The sequence below is a fragment of the Scomber scombrus genome, chromosome 1 (assembly GCF_963691925.1).
Source record: "Scomber scombrus chromosome 1, fScoSco1.1, whole genome shotgun sequence".
Classification (NCBI taxonomy): Eukaryota; Metazoa; Chordata; class Actinopteri; order Scombriformes; family Scombridae; genus Scomber; species Scomber scombrus.
Window position 1 is genome coordinate 33026286 of NC_084970.1, and position 22507 is coordinate 33048792.

Here is a 22507-nt window from a genome sequence, read left to right on the forward strand (position 1 = left end):
ATTCATTTATTTACTGCGTCACTGCATCACTAATACTTTTTAAAGGTATTATTTAATCCATTAGGGAAATCAAAGTCAGAAACACACAAGTTTAAAGTAGAACATTTTAGATGAAGTTCACTTTTCATGTCAGAAATGTACTTAATATTTCAATATTTAAAGATTTCTCTATTTTTTATCCTGCACAACTCTACTATAACTGTTCCTGCTGTAAGTTAATTACAGATCATTTGTTATATTACCTTAATAATGATTTAACAGATTAATATGTGTGGGTTTATAAAGCTTAGAGTGTAGCATGAAGCAGGCAAGAGTTATTACGTTACCTACATTTCATTTTTGCATCAGATGAGTAAAACTAACTAATTAGACACACGTCTGGCAGATGGTTATCAGTCAAAGACCTCATTTTCCTCCTCGACCACTGCTGCTGCTGCTGCTGTTGGTGCTGCGGCTGCGGCGGCGGAGGATTAGTTCAGATGACTTTAGATTAGATTAGGGCCTCTGTGGAAACGCAGAGGAAGCAAGAAGATTATTGCAAATGAGGTAACTGAAATGACCATTGTTACATTTCTGTAAGCTACAGCACAGTGTCACCGCTTTGTTTAACAAGATGGAGGGATGAACTTTAAGGAGCGTCATACTTTCTAACTGACTTTGACCAACATCTAAATGATCCCCAAACACTCAGTGAGTTTCCTCCTGAGTTTCGTCGTTTCATCTGACTGACTTGATCAGGGAAATTTTAATATTCATAATAATATTTATATTTCAAGCTTCTCTGCAGTCATGGGTGTTGGTGGAGTTGTCCAAATCATTATTATTATTAATATTTAATTATTATTATTATTATTATTATTATTATTATTATTATTATTATTATTATTATTATTATTATTATTATTATTATTATTATCATTATTATTATTATTATTATTATTATTTTAAATGTAATTCTTTGTTTTCTTTCACAGTTAACAGAATATTTTGGGTTGACTGTTGAAAAGACAAAAAAAAACCCAACATTTTAAAGTATTACTTTTGGTTGTAGTTGCATTTGATGTACATTTGTCATTATTATTGATATTTTTAGACTAAATAATGAATCAACTGATTAAAAAAAACATTAATTGTCTGATTAATTAGGTGACATTTTTGTTCATTTGCCTCTTTATCTATCTTAACTTTAATAGGAAAGTTTAGTTCATATATAAATAATTTTAAAATGAGTTTATAATTTTCACAAAAGCCTCTAAATCATACAGGTACATGAATCAAAGCAGACATTAAATACTTTATTTCTTTTTTTTTTTGTTAAAATGTTAGTTTTCCATTTGCATAATTGAGATAATTTAATTATAAGACAAATAAAGCCAATAAACCAGGTGTTTGAGGGTGTTAGGAGAGTACAGTTACAGTAGCTGCAGTGTTTACAATACTGTCTCTTATTAACAATGGAGCCCACTTAGCTTCAATGGGGCTCTAATACCCTGCCTTCACCCCCCTCACCCCCCCTCACCCTATGGCTCATCTACTGACTGCTGACACAGCCATTACTCACCAGTTTAAAGCAGGTCTTTGGCCGTGCAGCTCAGCCGCTTCGTTAAGGTTTTTTTTTTGGGGGGGGGGGGGGGGGGCGGTGGAGTGGTGATGGTGGCAGCGGGGAGGAGGGTGTTGCATGTTGGTTTGGGAGGAGGATGGGTGGAGTGCAAAGGGTCAGGCCAGTGGGCAGCTGGGATTACCACCGGCCCACCATCTGCCATGTAAATAATAATCAGAGTGAGGAAATCAATCGGCTCACTAAATATCAAAGGCATGTAAGCTCATTTAAACCAGTAAATTAAACTTTTACGCCAATTTTCAGACTGTTTCACTGCCGAGAGAAAACATGTCAGTAAAGTGAGTTGATCACTGAGTCTTAGCTCGTCTTTGGATGGATATCATCTCAGAGACTCTCCACCTGAGTTCTATCAAGGATCAATTAATTATGCATTGCTTTAATTAAGCAGGAACCAGCAGAATAGACCCTTTTCTTACAGCAGATTTTTTGACTTATCATAGCAGGAAAAGCACAGGTAGAACTGACCATTCAAGTCTCCAAGGAAGACATACTGGTGAACCATCATGCACTGTACCAGGGTCATAATTATGGGAAAAACCAAATGGGATTCAGACATCGTTAATGTTGGTAATTGCACCTGTGGTTTCCTGGTATATGGGTCAATGACGTATAAGGATTTGCAACAACTTTCAGAATAATAAAAACAAGCATATCGAATGCAGTAATTAACATTCAGAATGTTTTGTACCTGAAAATCCATATTATACATTTGAAATTAAGTGATTTTAGTGGAGGGTTTTTTCAAGATTAATTGGCACTGGCCTTAAAAAAAGTCATGTGGTGCGACCATGATTCAACTTGAAATAAATTAATTTACTTAACACGCTTCACATATTTTTTTTTATTTTTTTTTTTACAAGTTTTCAGTAATATAAAGTGTTTGGAAACAAAGTATTTGCATTTTTTTTTTTATATATATAAGATATTTCAAGTTGAATCATGGTCGCACCACATGACTTTTTTTTCAGGCCAGTGCCAATTAATTAAAAACCCACTAAAATCACTTTCACATTGTAATATGAATTTTCAGGTACACAACATTCTGAATATTTGAACTACTGCATTAGATATGCTTGTTTTTATTATTCTAAAATTAAGTTGTTATACGTCATTGACCCATATGTCAAAATGTATGTTTGTGAGGAATGCAATGCAGTGTCTTTAAGCTGCACTATTCAATATTCAAATCACTATATTTGATGTGAAAGGAGACACTTGTAGCGGTGAATGAACAGAGAATTATCACCTGACTGAGAGAGTTGACCATTTAGTGGCTAAAAAGGCAGATATTTTTCTGTTGGTGCAGATCAAACCAGAGATTAGACACAAACACAACTCTATGAAAGCTAATGTTGTTCTTTGTTAGCTTCAGGTTCATCACTGTGCAGATCTCTATGTACTTATTCTTACCTGCACTACTTTTATACAGAATCTCAGCTGCTTTCTTTTTTACTTTTTTCACATTATTTTATACCTTATTTTATATGTTACAACATATATATATATAACATTTTTATATTTAGCATATTGAATTAGTTTAGTTTGAACTATTTTCCGTTTTGTTATGTTTGAATGCAGGATCGCTACTCCAATTCTTTGTACTCTGTACTGTACTGTACTGTACAATGACAATAAAGGAATTATTTTCTCTTCTATTTAAATGGTACAGCTGTGTTAGCAGTTTGTTCCACTGTACAACCAAGAAACCAATAAAAAGGCCAATAATGGCAGTTTTAGGACTTCACTATTTTGAGGACATACACTTGTTTTAAATGATGCAGCCTATAAATATTTGGAGCTGTGACAAGATCAACAGCTGGTGGAGATATTTTTTCCAGTCAGGGCCATCAAACCTGCAATGAGATGACTTAATTACAAGAGCGCCAGTAAAAACCTCAAACAATGAAAAATAACATGATGGAAATATGACTGTTTGTTTCACTTTGTGGTTTCATGTATTAACTTGAGGAGCATTACAGTCTCCACACAGATCTTGTGTTAGATCAACATGTCCCTCATGTTACTGTTAGTTTTGTTGAAGCAGGAGAGGCTGTTTGGTCACATTACTCACAGATAACTTCAAGATTTTCCTATATCGTTTTTTCAGGATACTGACTCATTTCTACACTTTCTCTCAGGAACATTTTGTTGTAGTTTTATATTCAGAAATATATCATTATTAGGGTTAAAATTGTAATAAATTCACCATTTAGCAGATCACAGTTCTGCCACGTGAAAACTTTGATGTTCAACATCTCAAACTAAACTCTGCAGAAGCTGTAGATCCCAGATTAAACAATCCCGCTCTAACGTAACTTGTGTTTAATTGATCGTATTAAACTCAGACTGGACCACAAGAAATCTGGTTGCGTCACTCATGGTGGCGCTTAAGCTGACCAATATGACCAATAATAGTCAGATTGTTCTTTGCGACACACAGATGCTGCTCCATATGAGTCATGCAAATAACATGCAGAGCTTACAGCCGCTAATTCAAACAGATGCCTCGCCTGGCACACTTTTTCCCGCCTTTTACTAATGCATCATATTGTTATCTAATCGGCTCAGCCGTAATTAAAATGATATCCACATCCTTTCTTTTGAACCATATTATCTGCAAACATTCAAATCTCTAACTGTCTTAATCCTGAAGAAACAATTAATTTCCGTGCAGCACTATGTAAATTACAAAGGTTCCCTGGTGTGCTTTAAAGTAATCTGCTAACATGCAACAGTATAAAAAAAAACAATATGGCGTTCCACAGGAGGAAAAGGGAAGATCCTGTCTGAAGCAGCCGGAGCCGGTTTGCCCTCTGAGGTCAGCGCAGTGGTCATTTATTGTTTTGTTGTCGAGCGCGATGCTGCAGAGAGGCGTCAGTGAGGGATTAGCGAGCAGCGGCACATGTCAGGGAGTGAGAGTGTGGACCAGAGCGTGCTGGATAGACCGAGCATCATGAGACTCAGAGCCGGTGACACACGGCCGAGCACGCTTCATCGCAGCAGAGATACAGCAGAGAGAGAGGGCAGCTTGTGATGCATCACACAGCCTCAAGTTTATCCACACGTGATACTCACCTGCACGCTAGGTGATAATACAGATTGCTTCGATAATCAATCGGGACACATCAAAACATGATTAAAGACACTGATTACGCAGTTTTGAATGATAATGTTAGTTGGTTGGTACATCAGATGAGTAAAAGTATCAATACCACAATGTAAAAAGTATTACCAGCTAAATTTAAAGTATTTATTTTGCAGATAATCAGGCTGTGACTGATGTGTTAAATATATTTCTCAAAGTACATTATTAATATTGAAGAGTTAATGTAAAAGCAGCATTTCAATTATGGCAGCTGCTTGAGGTGGAGGAAAGAAAGAAAAAACACTTTTGCCAGATATATATTTTGTTATATTTTTCCGAACTTTTCTTTAATATTTGCATTTTTGTTTGATAACTCATAAATATCTAAAATAAGGCAAGGAGAAATAAATACACTGATTTAAGCCAAAACGTTTGCGTACCACTGGTTTAAAATTTTAACAATGTAATGTAATTTAAAAGCTCATCATTATGTTATTCCATGTTCAATTTTAACCCTGAAAAGTCACTTAAGCTGTAAAATAAATGCAGTGGAGTCGAAGTATCAAGTAGCATAAAATGAAAATACTCAATTAAAGTGCAAGCACATTAAAATTATACTTAAAATTATAGTACCTCAGTAAATGTAAATCATTAATTTCCACCACTGCTGGCCAAGCCATCAAGTTTAATGAGCACTCATGATTCACAGCGGATGATTCATTAGGTTTTCGCTGATTCCCTAAATCTCCCACTAAAGGCTGCTGTAGCTGAAGAAGTCTGCAGTCATGCTGACTGTGTGAGGCCTTAGTGACGCACAGCGCAGGCCTTTGAGCTAAATGCTAATTAGCTAATGCTAATGTTAGCATGCCAACATGCTTACAATGACCACTGCGCTGACCTCAGATGGCTTACAATGACAACGCTAGCATGCAGATTTTTCACCACTTACTATTTACTATGTTCAACATGTTAGTTTACTGTGTTAGTATGCTAACAGTTGCTAATTAGCAAATCACAGAAAGCACAGCCGAGACTGATAGGAATTATTATATGGACAAAATTTGACCCAAAAGTGGCGCCAGATGAAAAGTTAAAGTATCACCAAAGTAATTACAAATAATGAAAGGTGCATAAATGTCTGTACCAAATTTCATGGTGATATGTCCAATAGTTGTTTAGACATTTCACTCTGGACCTACGTGAATGACAAACTGACCAACATTTACCATTAAAGGACGAGTTCATAATATTTCAAGTATGTCTTAAAACAGCAATCAGGAGCTCAAATGAACATTGAAACCTGTTTTTCTTGTTGTAATCATTCCTCCTGTTCATACTGACCATTAGAAGATCCCTTCATGATGCACTTACAATGTAAGTGATGGAGGACAAAATCCACAGTCCTCCTTCTGTGTAAACGTGTATTTAAAAGTTGATCTGAAGCTTCAGCCGTCTAATTGAGTCAAATCAAGTCTTCTATGTTTCAACATTACAGTGTTTTTAGTGCCAAAGTCTTTTTGTTACTATACTTCCACCACAGCTCAACAGGGAAACACTAAGAGGGAATTTGATGCTAAAAAGACTAAATGTGTCAGATATCACTTGATATGACTAACTCAGACTAATAAACGAGCATCACTGCTGAGGACCGACTGATCTGTGCAGCGTTGGCCATGTGAGTGTCTTAAATCCAACAATCAGTGATGCCACTTCTGCTGATCCTGAAATAAACATCTACATGCTTCACTTCACTGTTACTGGATGTTGATTTTCACATCACCTCCACAAACACAACTGACTGTATCTGCTGCTTTGTGAATTACAGATGAATTACAGAATTATAGATTTTAAGTACATATATCTACTTTCAATATGCTGTAGTGGGTCAAAAAGTGTTGCTCTTCATCTTGGATTTGAGCAGCCGGCGTCCTCAGCTGGTTCGCAGCCAGTCAGGCCGCTGCCATGTAATCAGGACGGGAACTCGAGCTGTCCCTCACCAGGTCGCTGTGGCCCCACTCATTATCTTATCTGCCATTGTAACCCGCTGTAATTCCCCCTCTCATGATTGATGATGTCGCTGTCTGATTACACCAAGACAAAACCCCTTTAAGATCACCTTTCGTCCCTGTGGCCAACTCCACGAGCTCCACGAGGTCCGCTGGAGAGCAAGACGAGGAGGGGGGGGGGGGGGGGGGGGGGGGGGGGGGGGGGGGGGGGGGAAGCTGGGCGGCCATGTTGACTTGCTGTCACATGCACATCAGGTTTGTATTTATTCTGAGCAAGAATCAGCACAGTGGTTTATGACAAATGAAGCAATGCAAATATATCTTTAAATGCTCATGATATATGATGTTGAACTTTCTTGGCAATATTTGGTCGACTCATGTTAGATTGATTTGGATTCCAATTATCTAGATGCAGAAAACAAGACACTGAGCAAAGTGTGTGTTATAAGAAGCTTCGTGTGGTGTGGCAGGAAGAGAAATAAGAAAGCCCCGGTATAAAACATTTAGACCGAAGGCTCCTCTGCTTCAGATCATGTCCCTGGCCTGCCTGGGACAAATCAGATAGGTAACCTGTGCTCTTTTAAAGTGAGACAGTGAGCCTCATCTCTCCATGTGGCAGGTGGAGACAGATGCCTCATTATCCATGCCACAGGGGACAAAACAAGCCCAGGACTCGGTGGCCCCCCCGCTGGCGTTTAGTTTCCAATGCACCAACACAAGGCAACGTTGGACCATCGCCGGGCCGCGCTCATCTCTGACCTCAGTGAGCGCAGGTCGCTCGCAGAGTCACATTAAACTTTCAGAGGACCCAAAGGTCCCCGTCAGGAGTGTTAACAGCGGCATTGTCCCGGCTCCCCCTGACTCAAAGGGCCAAGTGTAACAAGGCACCCCCTCCAGTGGTCAGGGCCGCCCCCCTGGGTCCGCAGATACAGTGACACCCTTCAAATCCATCTGCAGCTCCTTTTGAGTCTCTGTGAGTCACATAGAGGCAGATTTCGAGAGCAAGAGCTTTATTTTGTTCTCTACAGTAAAAAGTCAGAAGGACTGCTGCAGCGAAAGTGTGTTTTTGAAGACGTTTGCGGACTCAGGCGGCAGCGAGTAATGAGTAGTGCTGTAGGTGTAGGCTGCAGGATCAGCCTCAGATGATGGGATTGCCACTGAGATGGCTGATCACATTAAAGGTGCAGTCTATCTAAATAGGCCGTGACACCCCTGCCAATTCTTTCCAACATGCTCACTTTGACTATTTGGATTGTCTAATCAACCTAACATATAAAAGCTGTGCAGACATAAATATTTTCTCTACTTTCTCCTGAACCACTGCCTTTAGATTAATGCAAATAAACATGTAAAATTAATTATAGCATGATTTAGAGGGCCTGCTTTGACAGCCACTCTGATATTCTGGTCTATTTGAAGGATATCAGGATCTGAATGCCTTGTGCAAGTGAAGGCTTTTGAATGATTATGGTTAGTTTTTCAAGCTTCACATTTCTTCAATTAAACAAAGTGGATATGACATAATCCCACAATAATAGTTATGCCTTTAAAGGAGCAGGTTCAACATTTTTAAAGACTTTAATTTCTATTGTTTGAAAAAGAAAGAGATCTATCATTTGTGGCCATATGCAAATAAAAATGTCTCATTAAAACCATTAAGAAGATAAACTTCCTCTCTTCAGGCCATTTAAAAAAAAAAAAAGCCCTTTATTTATTACAGTTTTTAAAACATAATCTGAATATTACGGTCTGTTTGCTACAGATATTTAGCTGGACAAAACAGCCAAAGAAATCACTCCAGTGACATCTGTTGAAGGTGTAGCCTGGCCCATAATAACTCTGTAACACCACAGACCCCCTACTGTTAAAATGAGATAATAATTATCCGCCATTGACGGATGTAATATTTCTAAACGAGAATATTTTTGTGGAAACAATGAGACACCTGCTCCAGATTATTTGACATCACTTCAACATGCTGCAGATTGGCAACTGAGGAAGGGCAGAAAACTGTAAATAAATGTGACAGAGAACACGATTAACACCGAAGGATTTGTTTATCCCCTTCATTGCTTACTACATCATTTGTTTTTATGCACTAGTGATTATATTTTTATTATTGACTGTGTGTGTTTTGTGCTGGCTCTGCAGAATGGGTCAAAATATGATATGTAGGATTTCACATGCAGAAACTAAAAACTCAGCAGGTTTGTTCCACTTTTTTGGTCAAATGAAAAAACTGGAGGAAACTTCTGACTCTGAGCTGCTGCTCAGGAGCAAATAAAAAACACATAAACGTTACAGCAGATAAAGGCTTCTTCTAAACTGCATCACTGCATCTGATTTAAGTTATTATACATTCAAATGCTCAAACAAGTGTGCTTTTCTTTTAGCATAATACTGAAAGCATTGTGCTGAAGTGGAATTAATGTCCTTTAGTGTCTATCTAAATATTTATTATCTTTATGTTTGACTATTTTCATGACAAATATTTTGTGTCTCTACCACAGATTTTTATATATATACATACACATATATATGTTAAAACTCTAACACTCAGGTGAATACAAGCAGCAGCTCTTTAGGCTAAAGTGACTCTGCATCTTTTTAATGGAAAGTAAAGATGGGGAGAGGAATACATCACTGGTTTTAAATTAATGTACAAAAATGAAATCATTTATTAAATGTTTAATACAAAAATACATATAAGAAAATAATCTTTCATTACAAATTATATATTGTTCTGATTTAACTATGTTCAATTAGGAATCATGTTGGTTGGCTCACATCTTAACATTTTCTGATGATATTTAATAAACCTCTAATATCAGCAAACTGATGTAAAAGTGTAACATTAATGTGAATAATGAACTCTGGTAAATGAACGTATCATCAGGTAAAACAGAGGATTTTCTGCCATCTAGTGGTTTGATCCTGAATCTCCACAAACAGACTTTACAACACAGTGAATAACAACTAAAAATGTGCGCTTTGAATATATGCGACTGTAACAAAAAAGAAAAAAGATTGTTTCTGAAATTAAATATGGCTTTCTATCACCTTTATGATTGAGAGGATGTAGAAAAAAAAGATTAATAAAAGATTTCAGTCCTTTTGTTCGTCTGTCTTGAGCGGACGCTGCAGCAGGAACATGAACACAGCGATATTCACGACGAACTGGATGAAACCTATTGAGGAAACGCCGTAGTTCACGTACAGGAAGCCGCCGATGGTCGGTCCGACTGTGCGAAGAAGAGACTGAACAGAAGAGCACAGTCCCATCATTGTGCCTGTGTGCAAAGAGTAGAGTGGGATTACTGGATGACATGTTCACTTCAGTTGTAGTTCAATTTAATAATCTTCTATTTTATTTGTTTTTTTGGACACCGAAACATTAGAGATTTACATTTTGTAAGCTTATACTTCTACTAAGACTACTAAGTTTAACCTTTTAGCTGTAATCACATGTGCTTGTCACAGAGCCCCTGCTGCTGCTGTTATTGTTGATTTCCTGACTGTGTGATGTGCGAGTAGTAGAAGAAGCAGCAGGAGGACCTCACCTGTGTCAGAGGACGGGACGCTCTTGGTGAGCATGCTGTCTGTGATGACGTTAAACACACTGAGAGAAAACATCATCGGGAGGACGATGAGGCAGAACTGGAACACGTTCTGCATGTAAGCCTGCAGAGAGGAAGAGGATTCAATAAAAGCAACTCAGCTGGGAAGGAAACTAATGATTACTTTCATCACAGTTGTTTACTCTTTTTCACAAAATGACAAATACCAATCACTTGAGTCTAAAATAAAAATTCTTGTTTTTATGGATGTGAAAAGATTTTTTAAAAAAACCCAACATATTTACACTGTGATGAAATTGAGAAATGTAAAAACAAAATGATTTGAGAAGCTGTAATCAACAAATAAACTATTTATTTTTCTAAATAATCAACAAATCATTTTAACTCTGAGTTGTGACATAAATATTCATAACAAAAGACAGAAATATCTACAATATTAACAATATGCTGCAGCTTTAAACGTATTCAGGCAATTTAAATTAAAGGCGTATATCAAATAAATTCCACATTTATAGACACGAACATGTTTACATGTTACATGTTATACAGTAAAAAGAAGTACTCAAATCCTTAAAGATATCAAGACCACAATGGAAACATATTTCATTACAAGTCAAAGTAATAATAATGAAGTAAGTAAAGAAAATAAGTAAAATAATATTACGCATCAGTAAGTAGTCAATCAGATAAAGAAAGAAAGAAAGAAAGAAAGGAAATCAAATAAAAAGTAGAATAAAGAAACAAAGAAAGAAGGAATTGGTTGTTATGAAAAATAAATCAAAATAAATCAAAAGAGGTTCCCAACTAATTTGCAAACAGTAGGAAATACTTATGAGCTCTGGTGTGTTTTTGTGTGTGTGTGTGTGTGTGTGTGTTCATGGGTGTGTTTTTGTGTGTGTGTGTGTGTTCATGGGTGTGTTTTTGTGCGTACCTGAGCCAGTCCCACAAAGGCAGAAACTCCAATGGCGAGAAGCAGCAGCGAGCTCTCAGAGTATCTCGCCGTGAGCCGACCGATCACTCCTCCCTGTACGACCTGAACAAACATCCAACCTTTTACTGACCTCGTCTTACAGTCTGATATCATCCCGAGCTGCAGCGTGTAACTCATGAATATTACAATTAGCTTATCTTTTATTTTAAAAATGCATATAATAAGTGATAAGAACATCGTACCATTGAGACTATACCGAAATACGCCATCAGATAGCCATTCTGCTCAGGCTCCAGCTTGAAGAACTCCATCGCAATGACGGAGAACATCACCTGAAAAATTCCTTAAAATGGAGAGATGTGTTTTTTTCTTTCTTATTTTAGGGTAATCATTTAGTGTTCATCATTTCTAATGTAAATGAAACATATCTGTGAATGAGGTGGCAGCATTAGGACACTGCAGGCAGAACATTTCATTATAAATCACACAGCAGTGTCACACAAAAAGAATTGATATTGATGCAATTTGTTGATTATGTGGACAAATTGAAAATATATGAAATCCACTGAATTTGCTACAGTTAACCAGTCTTGTATGCAGAAATATTCAGGATGAAATTGTGTGAAAAAAAGTATTTAAACCAAAACTATTTCCACATGATCTCTCTCTCACCTGATGGCAAACCTGCGACAACCTTCACCACAAAAGTCGGAGTCACGCCCGGAAACTTCATCAGTCTTGTGATTTCTCCCACGTTAAATATTGACTTACTCTTTTTCTCAGCTGCGCCTGCATTCAAAGATAAAGAATAAATGAAGTGTATGTGCAGAACTGTAAAAATAATAACTCCCAAGCCCCAAAACTAACAATCACAGGAAGCAGTATGAAGCTGAGAGGCACACAGGCACAAATGTAGCTGGTGTCAAATCAGCCGAGGTGTTAATGAATAATCGTCACTTTCCTGCCTGTATACTTTATATTTTCAGCATAATTTAAATGGTTTTTTTTACTCAACTCAGCTACATAATTTCACTGAAATAGTTCAACATTATGGGAAACATGCTTATTCACTTTCTTGCATAGTTAAATTAATTAAATATTGACGGTTTGACCAAGAAACAGTCCAGCACATAAACTTTGTAAAACTAAAACTTGTCATTTTTTAACTCTGTGTTTTTTTAGCTTCAGTCTTAATTCTGGGATAGGCTAACTGTTCCCTGTAACTTCATACTTAATGGGGAAATAGTTAAATGGTATTATTGATCCTGTGAGAACTAATGGGACCAAGTTTATAGTGCTGTGTATCTTTTGTGTATCTGAATTACTGCTGAAAGGTTTGGGCACTAATGAAGGCTAATAATTACACTTAATGGCTGTTTCTTCTCACTGTATTTAACCTGATGTCATATTTATTTTACCCTAAACAATCAACACTGACCAGTGTATTTTTCATGATACATTTTCAGTTGACGAGGACATTTAAGTGATTGCTAGAAGCACATTTTTTTATTCAACATTTCAGGCCCTTCTTCAGCTTGCTTCTTAGGGCGTTTTCAACCAGTTAATTTGCTCTGGTCTGAATCAGTGGATGAGTTTTAAAATTGGTGCATTTCCCCCTTTGTTCATTTTCTTCTCACACTGAGAAAAATCCAAGCAAACCAAACACAGGTGGTGACAACACATAGATGTTAGATAGATTAATTAAAACAAGATACATATGATCTGACATAATCATCCGTAGGACCATGTCAATTAACAATGAAAGCACCGGGATACAAACAATCAATGCATATTTTCCCTGTAAATCTTTTAGTATGCACAAAATCAATCCAAAAAGCTTGACTGATGCAAAAATCAACATCAGTTTATATGACTTGTAAATAATGTGCATGCCAACAAAGCAAAACCACCTTCAGACTGATGTAACACACCAAAGTAACCCAATTAATAGCAGCATATTCCTGAACAGACTAGTTCTAATGAGCACACATATAGCAGCAATGTACAGCAAAGTGTTATGTTGTGGTGTTGTAAAATCAAGTTTAAAAAAACAAATAAAATACTTCATCTTACAACTGATGTGAGATAATTGTTTATTATAGGACGATTTTCTTCATTCTATGCATGTCAAATCTATATAAATCACAAATAAGGTGCATATTGTAGTATTTATGAATAAACAGGCAGCATACTTCTTATTATAAATGTATCAATATATATTTTGTTACTTGTAACCCTAACCCTAACCCATAAATCTTCAAGAATTCGAGGAGTATAACTTTTATTTTATAAAGAACTCCCCTTAAGAATATTCCTCCTCTGATTGGTGAGGTCCAAGAGCATAATTACATTTTCCTCCCTACAATACTTAAGTCAGACTGCTTTTGGACCTCGCTGTGTGCTGGTGAGAGTTTGGTCTGATTTAATGCGTCTCTCGTCTTCAGCTGGAGCTTTGGGGAGACGGGTGAAGTGTGAAGCTGGTTGGATCTGTCTGTAGTCGGCACTTTGACCCTTTTTACCCTCTTGGCTGCTCTCTGATTACCGTTCCTCTGTTTTTCACTTCGCTGCCCCTTCTTCATGTCTGATAATTCTTTCCCCAGTTTTTCAGTCGTTTTTCTGTACACGTTCTTCTCTGCCGTTACTGCTTTCAGCTTTTCTTTTTGGTTTCTGATCGTCGTCTGGCACAGCTGGAACTTCGCTGCTACCTGTGTCAGATTCTGTTTCAGCTCCTCGCAGAGTTTCTGTGTTTTTCTCAGCTCTTCGGTCTGAGTGTGTAGTTCTTTCTGTAACGACTCGATATTCTCACAAGGCACCTCTTGTTTTGGCTTTCTAAACACCTTAGGTCTTTGTTTGAGGATAACTATTCTTTTCCCCACTTGTCCCTCAACAATACGACAACTTTCACTCTCTCTGAACTTCTCCCTCTGCGTGTGGAGTGCACCTTCACACCTATGGAGCTCCCTCTTCTGGTCCTCTTTGTCCGTCTCCATGAGGCCCATCTCCTTCTTAAGCTGCTGGTTCTCCACCTTGAGGTGATGGATCTCCTTCACCTGCTGTTTGCACTCGTTGTCCTTCCTGGTCAGGTTCGATTGCTGGCTCGTGATCACGTCGCACAAACCCGAGCATTCGTTTCTGCAGTGCAGCCACTTGTCGTTCATGCCGTCTCTCTCTTTCATCACGTGGTCCAGACGTTCTTTCAGGTTTTGCTGCTGCATCCTCTGAGTGATGACACCTTTCTTCACTGACTGCAGCTCCTTCTTCACCAACTCAAGTTCCTCCTTGAGGGTCTCGTTCCTCCTGCACCCCCTCTTCAGGTCCGTCTGCTGGATCCCGATCTTCTTACCCATCACCGACAGTTCATTTTTGCAGTGCAGCAGCTGGTTCCTCAGATGGTCTCTGGCTTTGGTCACATTGTGGATTTTTTGGCGCTGCGCCTTGAACTGTTCGGCGTCCGTCATCAGGAACTCCACTTTAGTCTTGAGGAGCTCGTTTTCCCTCTCCATGTCCTTGTTTTTCTTTTGTATGCGCGTGTATTCCTTCTCGGCATCAGGAAGGATCGATGATAAGACATATTGATGATAAGCTGACATCGGCCCTGCCTTATGCAAATTCTTGTCATCATTGTCAAATATTACTTTTTTTACGCCCTCCATCTTTCCTTCTGATCCCTGCTATCTAAATTAAACTTGAAATGTAGGAGTTACATCTTTCTGTGTCTTGCTAACTTATAACGATATTTAAAAATAAGCAAATTATCACAACAGAACATCCCAACAGGAAGTGATGTAACATGACAGAACATTCCCAACAGGAAGTGATGTAACATGACAGAACATTCCCAACAGGAAGTGATGTACCACATTCTGCAGCTGAGTTCTGTTGTTGTGTTTAAGAGTCAGTGATAAATACGGGTTGGCAAGATGAGAATTCATTTGAAATGACATTTACATCTTTTTTTTTTACCAAAAGTAAAACTGAATGCTCCTTAAAATGTCAAATGTTGTAACCACAAACGAATGATAAATATTAAATATTTTATCCATTTAAATACACCTACAGTGTATTTATACAAATAATTACTTAATTTAAAAAATATGTAAATGGTTCCTGATCTCCATGATTCCCCACATTAAATGTAATATTTAGAACAATTGTATTCCATTACCTTTATTTAATATATAAAGTTATAATGTAAGATCATGCCAAACTAATTGATATGATGTTTTATTGAGAATTTACTGTTTTTAAGCAAGTTGAATTATTTGGTACAAAGTTTTTATGGTTACACCACTTAGACATTTTTGCCATAATCCTCTAATATATTCTCTCAAAATGGATTAAAAGCAGAAATTTTATGCTCATACGTTTATTTTCAAATTTTAACCCCTTTAAATTTGACTAAACCACATGGACACAAAAAACCATCATTGACCCATAAACACTGTTTTGATTAGGGATGCACCGATTGTGTGACATGTGGGTCCACCTGCTCCACTTTCCTTGACATCCCGATCTATTTATCTATCTGAATACTGTCAGCATCAGCTTTCTGTCACAGCCAGACATCGTCCTGCTACACAACACCAGAACCACAGTTTGAACAACAACCCAGAAATGAACACAGGTCTCTTCCTGCACTTCAGCTTGTTGAATGAGCCATCAAACAAACATTCACCGGGGGAAAAGTGCACCACTAATATTAGTTTGGCTAGATATCTAATTAGCTGCTCAGCTGTTGAACATTTAAATAGCATGTAAACATACCTGCAAATGTCACTTCAGTCAGTTTAGATGCTGCTGTGGTCCTTACTGCTAATAAAACACAGTCTGCAGTTGTCTAATAAGCTTCAGTGTAAGTTTACTTTGTCTCTCGTTGCCGACTCTCATCCTGCCAGCTGCCGTCAATCAAACATTGATGTCCCTCTTTTCTTCCTTTTGATAAATACTGACATTTTTTTTGCTTGCAAAAAATGGATGACTTATTGTGATTTCAAATGCACTTTAACAGAGAAACTCAGTGACCTGAAAACACCAGCTCACCTACCTGCTTCCTGAGCCTGTGTGCTCTAAATGTGAACATAGGAGCATTTCAAACAGATTCCCAAATAGCTGAGAAGATTAGTTATATTAGATTGAAATTCATCTTACTGTCTGTGGTGGTTTTTGGAGCTTGAACTTTGGTCGTTTTTGGGATGAACTTTAAAACCAACATTAAACTGAAGGCACTCCCTGCAGCACCGAAACACGCAGCAAACGTCTCCCTGAGGAATACAAAGTAAATAAATACAATGTTAGCTTCACAATCTGAATATATTGGGTTTACTATAGCTGGTGTTAATGTTATAAATGTTACAATTCTACATACACACACACACACACACACACACACACACACACACACACACACACACACACACACACACACACACACACACACACACACACACAAATACACTGTACATAACACTTTCAACATCAAACTCCATCAGTCGTAATTCTTTGCAATGTTTAATTGAAGCCTTAATAACTGATTGGGAACTACAGAAGAGAAGAAGAGAAGAGTATAGTGAGCAGGAGGGAACATAAACCTGAATGAGGGATTTCAGGTAGATGTTTAGATTATTTTTCATAATGCAATACCATCAAAAAGAGATTTAATTAGTCCCAAATATGTTCTGCAGCATGAAAAATGAGCCAGTGACATCCAACAGTACTCTGTGACGCTTACCCATAGTGTTTGCTGAGGTGGCCGCCTAACGTGGAGCCGACTATCATACCGACGCCAAAACACAGACCGAGTTTGGATAAAGCATCCGCCCGTTTTTCTGGCTCGGAAAGGTCCGCAACGACCATCTGAGAAGCTGCAAACAGGACGGGACAGGAATAATCATTTTTAAAAAGTGTCTATTTCTTTTATTTTGGTGTGAGATGTGTGTGTGTGTGAGTGATAACCGAGGACGGAGCTGTTTTAAATTGTGTTGTATTGACCTCAATGCAATGACAATAAAGACAATTAAATTCAACAGCTCTAAATACTGTATACAATAAACAATCTCTTGCCTTGCTTTACTATCGTGTATGACACACTAACGCCTCAAATCTTCTTATTTGAGAAGCTGCAACGAGCCCAGCAAATTTTTCAAAATATCAAAATAGTTGCTCAGTCAATCTACTAACTGATTTATTCACTAATTGTTGCAGCTCTGATTCATACTGAACAATAATCTAGGTTTAAAGTTTAAAATGGTAAAGTGAGTGAGTGAGTAGGATTGTAGATGATGGCAGCTGCTCACCAGGTAAGACATGCATGAAGACTGTGGGGAGTTTGTGGACGAACAGCATGGCAGGATGGTTTGCGATGGCCAGCAGCAAGAAGAAAACAATGGTTGCAGAGCAGGACAGAGACAAAGCTGCTCGAGCCCCGAAAAGATCTGCAAACCTGCCGACAAAACACAGAAAGCTCAGAAAGGTTTCTGCCACACAAGAAGGATCTGGGAGGCCGAACACAGCATGGGCAATCTCTGTAGGAGTGACAATAACAGAACATTTTTTCATCATTTCTCTTCACTTACCTTCCAAACAGTGGCCCCCCGAGCAGCTGGACTAGACCCACTGTGGTTTGTAAGTAACCAAACCACAAGGTGTCAAAGCCAAGTTTCTTTGCCAAATACTGTTAGAGAGAAAAAGTGGAAATTCAAGTTAAAATACACACACACACACATACAGTACATAGCTTTCCTTAGACGCTTGATTTGAAGTTACAGAAATACAGGATGACAAAATGATAGGTGGAGAGCATGTTAAAGTTTTTTTACAGCATCTTAAATCACATTATCTAGAAATCGACAAATTTTTACGGCACAGGTTGTTTAACAGTGTAAAATGATTCACTCTTAGACCCTCACATAGTCTAAGAAAACAGGATATGCATTTCTAGCTCAAATGTTAATCACTAACTTTATTTGGGTTTTTATTGGATGTCATGTGGATGGGGCAGATTCCTGTTGTATTACTTTTATAACATTTTTTTTTTTTAAATTCATGTTTATCTAATGAAGAATTTGTGAATTTTAGGAAAATGTCACACTTTTTTAATGTAATGAGAAAGAAATTCCAACCATAGCAGATGACTGTGTAACAAATCCTCTGTCCTCTGAAATAATCGAACCATCAATCAATCATTACATCATTACATGTTTTAAATGTTATTATTACATGATGATAAATGTGGCATCTAACCTTTGATGGTTGTGACTTTTGGCCATAACAAGGAGTGGTGATTGGGGGGTATTTTACTGCAATATGGATTTAACTAGCCAAAGGTGTGTTTCTCCTTTTCATTTCTCTGCTTACATAATTATGTAAGTGTTTTCATTTACATTTCTGTCTCTAGAGTCTAGTAGTCCAAAGGTAAAAGTCACAAAACTTTACAACAGTTTACTTCGAAACAGGATACTGCTTGAATTTGCCTGTTTATTCCTTACAGTTACCTTTAAGATACATTATTATCATTTGATCAGTGTAGATGAGATGTTTGTACTTTACTTGAGTATTTGCATTTGATGCTACTTTACACTTGAGCTCCACTACATTTCAGAGGCAAATATTTTACTTTCTACTCCAATACTTCACAGTATTAATAATCTAATGATGTCAATATAATATATCAGTCAGAAGGATCAAACCATTACTTTTACTGTAATACTTTAACTACATCATTATGTACTTTTACTGCAATACTTTAACTACATCACTCATAATACTAATGTACTTTTACTGCAATACTTTAACTACATCATTATGTACTTTTACTTCAATACTTTAGCTATAGCAAGCTAATAATACTGCAATACTTTAACTACATCATGTCTTTTACTGCAATACTTTAACTACATCAAGTTCATAATACTTATGTACTTTTACTTAAGTGGGACTTGTAATGGAGTATTATTACATTGCAGTATTGGCATATATATACTATACTTCGTCCAACACTGACAAATATTGCATAATACTTCTGAGCTTGTATTTAAGTACACTTAATATGTGCATTGTGGCATTACCACTGCTTATAATGGCTTGCTAACCCTGCACATGTTCGTAATGGTAGCAAAAGCAGGGCTGCATATAATACCCATGCTCTCTCTTTTCTTAATATTAAATGCTCGGATCAGCTGTCATCACTGATAACATAAGCATGAGTAAATAAAGAGTTTATTTTGCTTTGTGTTCTTCCTGAAATGTGTTAACTTCATGGCAGGCACGTAAAACTCAGCTTCGTGCTCTGACATAATAACACATACATAATATACTGTACGTTTACTCACAGGGGTTACGGAAAACTGCAAAAACATCCATGTGATATCCAAAGCGGCGATGATGTAAACGACATTTATGACTTTCATCTTGTTTGGTTGATCTGTGGTGTTAGTAGCAGCTTCTCTGGATGTTTCATCGGTGGTTTCCGTCTTTTCACCTCCTCCTCTTCGACTCATGTTGACAGCTAATACAAGGTAAAAAAGAGTAAGTGGCGTTCAATCTTCTTCAGTCTGCCAGAAAAGTGTTAGTTTTGACCGGTTAAATTGCTCTTTGACCGGCTGAACTGTCACATAAAACCTGCTGCTAGCTAACCGCTGTACTTTGAACAGAGAGGCGTTCACGTTACCGTGGTGATTTACAAGTCCTTGATTCTAAGAGTCCTGTCAGAAATAGTGAGATTACGACGAGCCGAGCGGACGCGAACGCCTCTTAAATAAAATACCATCGAGAATGTGGACAGTGGTGCGTTCAAGAGATCCACCTGAGAACGTAACTGTGTGCACTTCTATAAAAAGTCATCACTCATTCAGATTAAGACTTATCTTTGCTGGTCAAGATCCCATCCAGACATGTTTTAACACATAAATTAACACATAAAACCACAATAATGTGTGTCTGATATGTTTTTTTTTCATAAAACAAAACATTATTTCCTCTTTAAAGTCCTTAATGGTCCCATATTATGCTCCTTTTTTAACCATTTAACATGCTTCTGAGGTCCACAAAGTGTATCTTTGAAGTTCTTTGCTGACAATACCACTCAGATTACTGACATGCCTCTCTACCCCTCTGTTTCAGACCATTTCAGAACAGGCTGTTTCTGTGTCCATCCAGAAAGTAGCTGTACCTGGTGTGTGGAGATACTCAGACAGGGGGGATAGTATTATTTAAATGATCTCCCAATATTGTTATCTACAGAGGCGCATCTGAATAGCTCAATAAATCACATGTTTTCTGATCTAGGTAGCTCACAAAAACTGGCTGGCTGTCTTATTTCAAAGTGTGTGTGTTACTAGGAGCATTAGAGACCCAAGTGTATGGGCACAAGCAAAGAAAAAGTGAGTTTTTCATAATATGGCCCTTTTAACATCTTGTCCTTCACACTCATTAATAACTCTATGTGAATCTATTGATATGCAAATAAATTTCATTTACAAACTGCCGGACACAAGATCACTCCTGCTTCACAGAAAAGTAATTTCTCAGTGTTCAAGTTTCCACATTCAGAATTGTAAGTTGGATATTGGACCAGTATTTTCTCCCATATTCATCCCTATCTGTGATGCCCTAATCATGCTCACAGGCCCACCACGTAAAATTGAATTTTCAAAGAACACAGAGAGACTTTCCACTTTCAGCAATGTGATAACATCTTTCTAGTGTCAAACTCTGCACGTACATCATACTGCAAAGTGACGCTCAAACATTCAACTGTAGTAATAAGAGAATAAACATTTTTGAGTGTTAGTGTGTGTGTGTGTGTGTGTGTGTGTGTGTGTGTGTGTGTGTGTGTGTGTGTGTGTGTGTGTGTGTGTGTGTGTGTGTGTGTGCGCGTGCATGTGTGTGTTTGTGTGATGAACCCCTGTAGGAGGTGACATATACGGTTGACATTAAAGATGTGTCCATGAGAGAGCGAGCATGGATATGCAGTCACAAGCCAATCACAGACAGGTGTGTCGCTTTCTGCACAGAGACTGAGTCACAGGTTGCTATGGTGACAGAGGCCCACTGGCTATGGTCAGGGTATCAACTGAGGGCAGAAAAATACTTCTATAAGCCGAAACCAATCCTCGAACATACACTTATAGCTCCAAAAAGCCTATTGAAATATATTTTGTCTTTAAATGGAACAAGACGCAAATAATTGTATGTGCTTGTGTTCCTTAAAATACAGGATCTACAGCATGAGACATTTTAACCTCATTTGTGTTTTTGATAAGAGCTTCTGGAGCTCAGGCAACATGGGCACAGATGGGAGGTTTAGTCATTCGAACATTTTGTAAAAGAGGACAAGTTTGTCTGCATTTTGATGTAATAAATGTTTATGAAAGCTGAAAGTTGAAAGATGGAGGAAAGAAAGTTGAAATAAAAGGCAGAAGAAAGATGAAAACTGATGATATACACACTAATGTAAAAGTTTGAAGAAGACAAGTAGAAAAGATAACATAAAAGCTTATTTAAAGTTAAAAATCTGAAACTGTAGATGCTTGCTAAGTTTAAACGATGGCTGTAGTCCAGTGTATATCAAAGTAAGACTGACAAAAAGATGAACTTTAAAAAAAAAGGTTCTTCCCATAAGAATCCATTTTTAAAAAGGTGAAAAAGGTTGAATAAGTTTATGGGTATAAAAAGTCATGACAAGAAGAGTTAAAGCATGCATCACCTGAAGAAGACTCTTAGGAGACTCTTAAGAGACTCTTAAGACTCTTAGGGGGGAAGATAATAATAATAATGAGTGTGCATTTCCTGAAGAAACTGTGAGTGATTACAACAGCTGATTAGACTACGAACTGCTGGTTGCAGCAATCACTCAATTACCACGCAAAATAAAAAGTACCATATAAGAGGCTTGAAATTATCATATTTTATGGAAAATTACCACACACACGTCATAATCATGAGAACAGATAGGCGTAAATGTGTTATTTCAGAAAATGTGTTTATTGAGACAAATTACTTTTAAAAAACTGCCTATATATGTAGCCAAATTGTTAAAAAAAAATGTCACATGAGAAGAGATGCTTAAACACAGACTGATTACAAGTGTTACAAAAAGATCACGTTATTGTAAGTTAAGTGACTTTTGTCATTATTCATCATATAAAGTGCAGAATTGTTACACATATACCATAATTACCGTATATCAGGCAACATTGATCACAGGGTACATCTTCTAGAGAGGCAGGTCAGATTTCACCAGCGGTCTTTTAACACCCTCTTGTGGCAGAAACTAGGTTGTAACTCAAA

At 37.4% G+C, this 22507-nt stretch overlaps 1 protein-coding gene across 2 annotated transcripts in view; it reads right to left on the reverse strand.

The window, feature by feature from the left end:
* The window catches only part of slc22a18 (solute carrier family 22 member 18), a 200523-nt gene extending 180662 nt beyond the window's left edge, over positions 1 to 19861 (reverse strand). The window contains exons 1-10 of one of the 2 annotated variants that reach the window (XR_009925323.1): positions 19549 to 19861; positions 17794 to 17891; positions 17515 to 17660; positions 16950 to 17082; positions 16370 to 16482; positions 11894 to 12010; positions 11464 to 11564; positions 11222 to 11323; positions 10273 to 10393; positions 9599 to 10002 (exon numbers count right to left, since the gene is read on the reverse strand). Coding sequence is in view for 1 of the 2 variants with exons in the window: in XM_062421264.1 (XP_062277248.1) it covers positions 9818 to 10002; positions 10273 to 10393; positions 11222 to 11323; positions 11464 to 11564; positions 11894 to 12010; positions 16370 to 16482; positions 16950 to 17082; positions 17515 to 17660; positions 17794 to 17891; positions 19549 to 19716 (1284 nt within the window). In the remaining variant the exon portion in view is untranslated. Of the gene's footprint in view, positions 1 to 9360; positions 10003 to 10272; positions 10394 to 11221; positions 11324 to 11463; positions 11565 to 11893; positions 12011 to 16369; positions 16483 to 16949; positions 17083 to 17514; positions 17661 to 17793; positions 17892 to 19548 lie in introns of those variants that run through there. The other variant, XM_062421264.1, reaches the window with a different exon arrangement.
* Positions 19862 to 22507: the final 2646 nt, after the last annotated feature.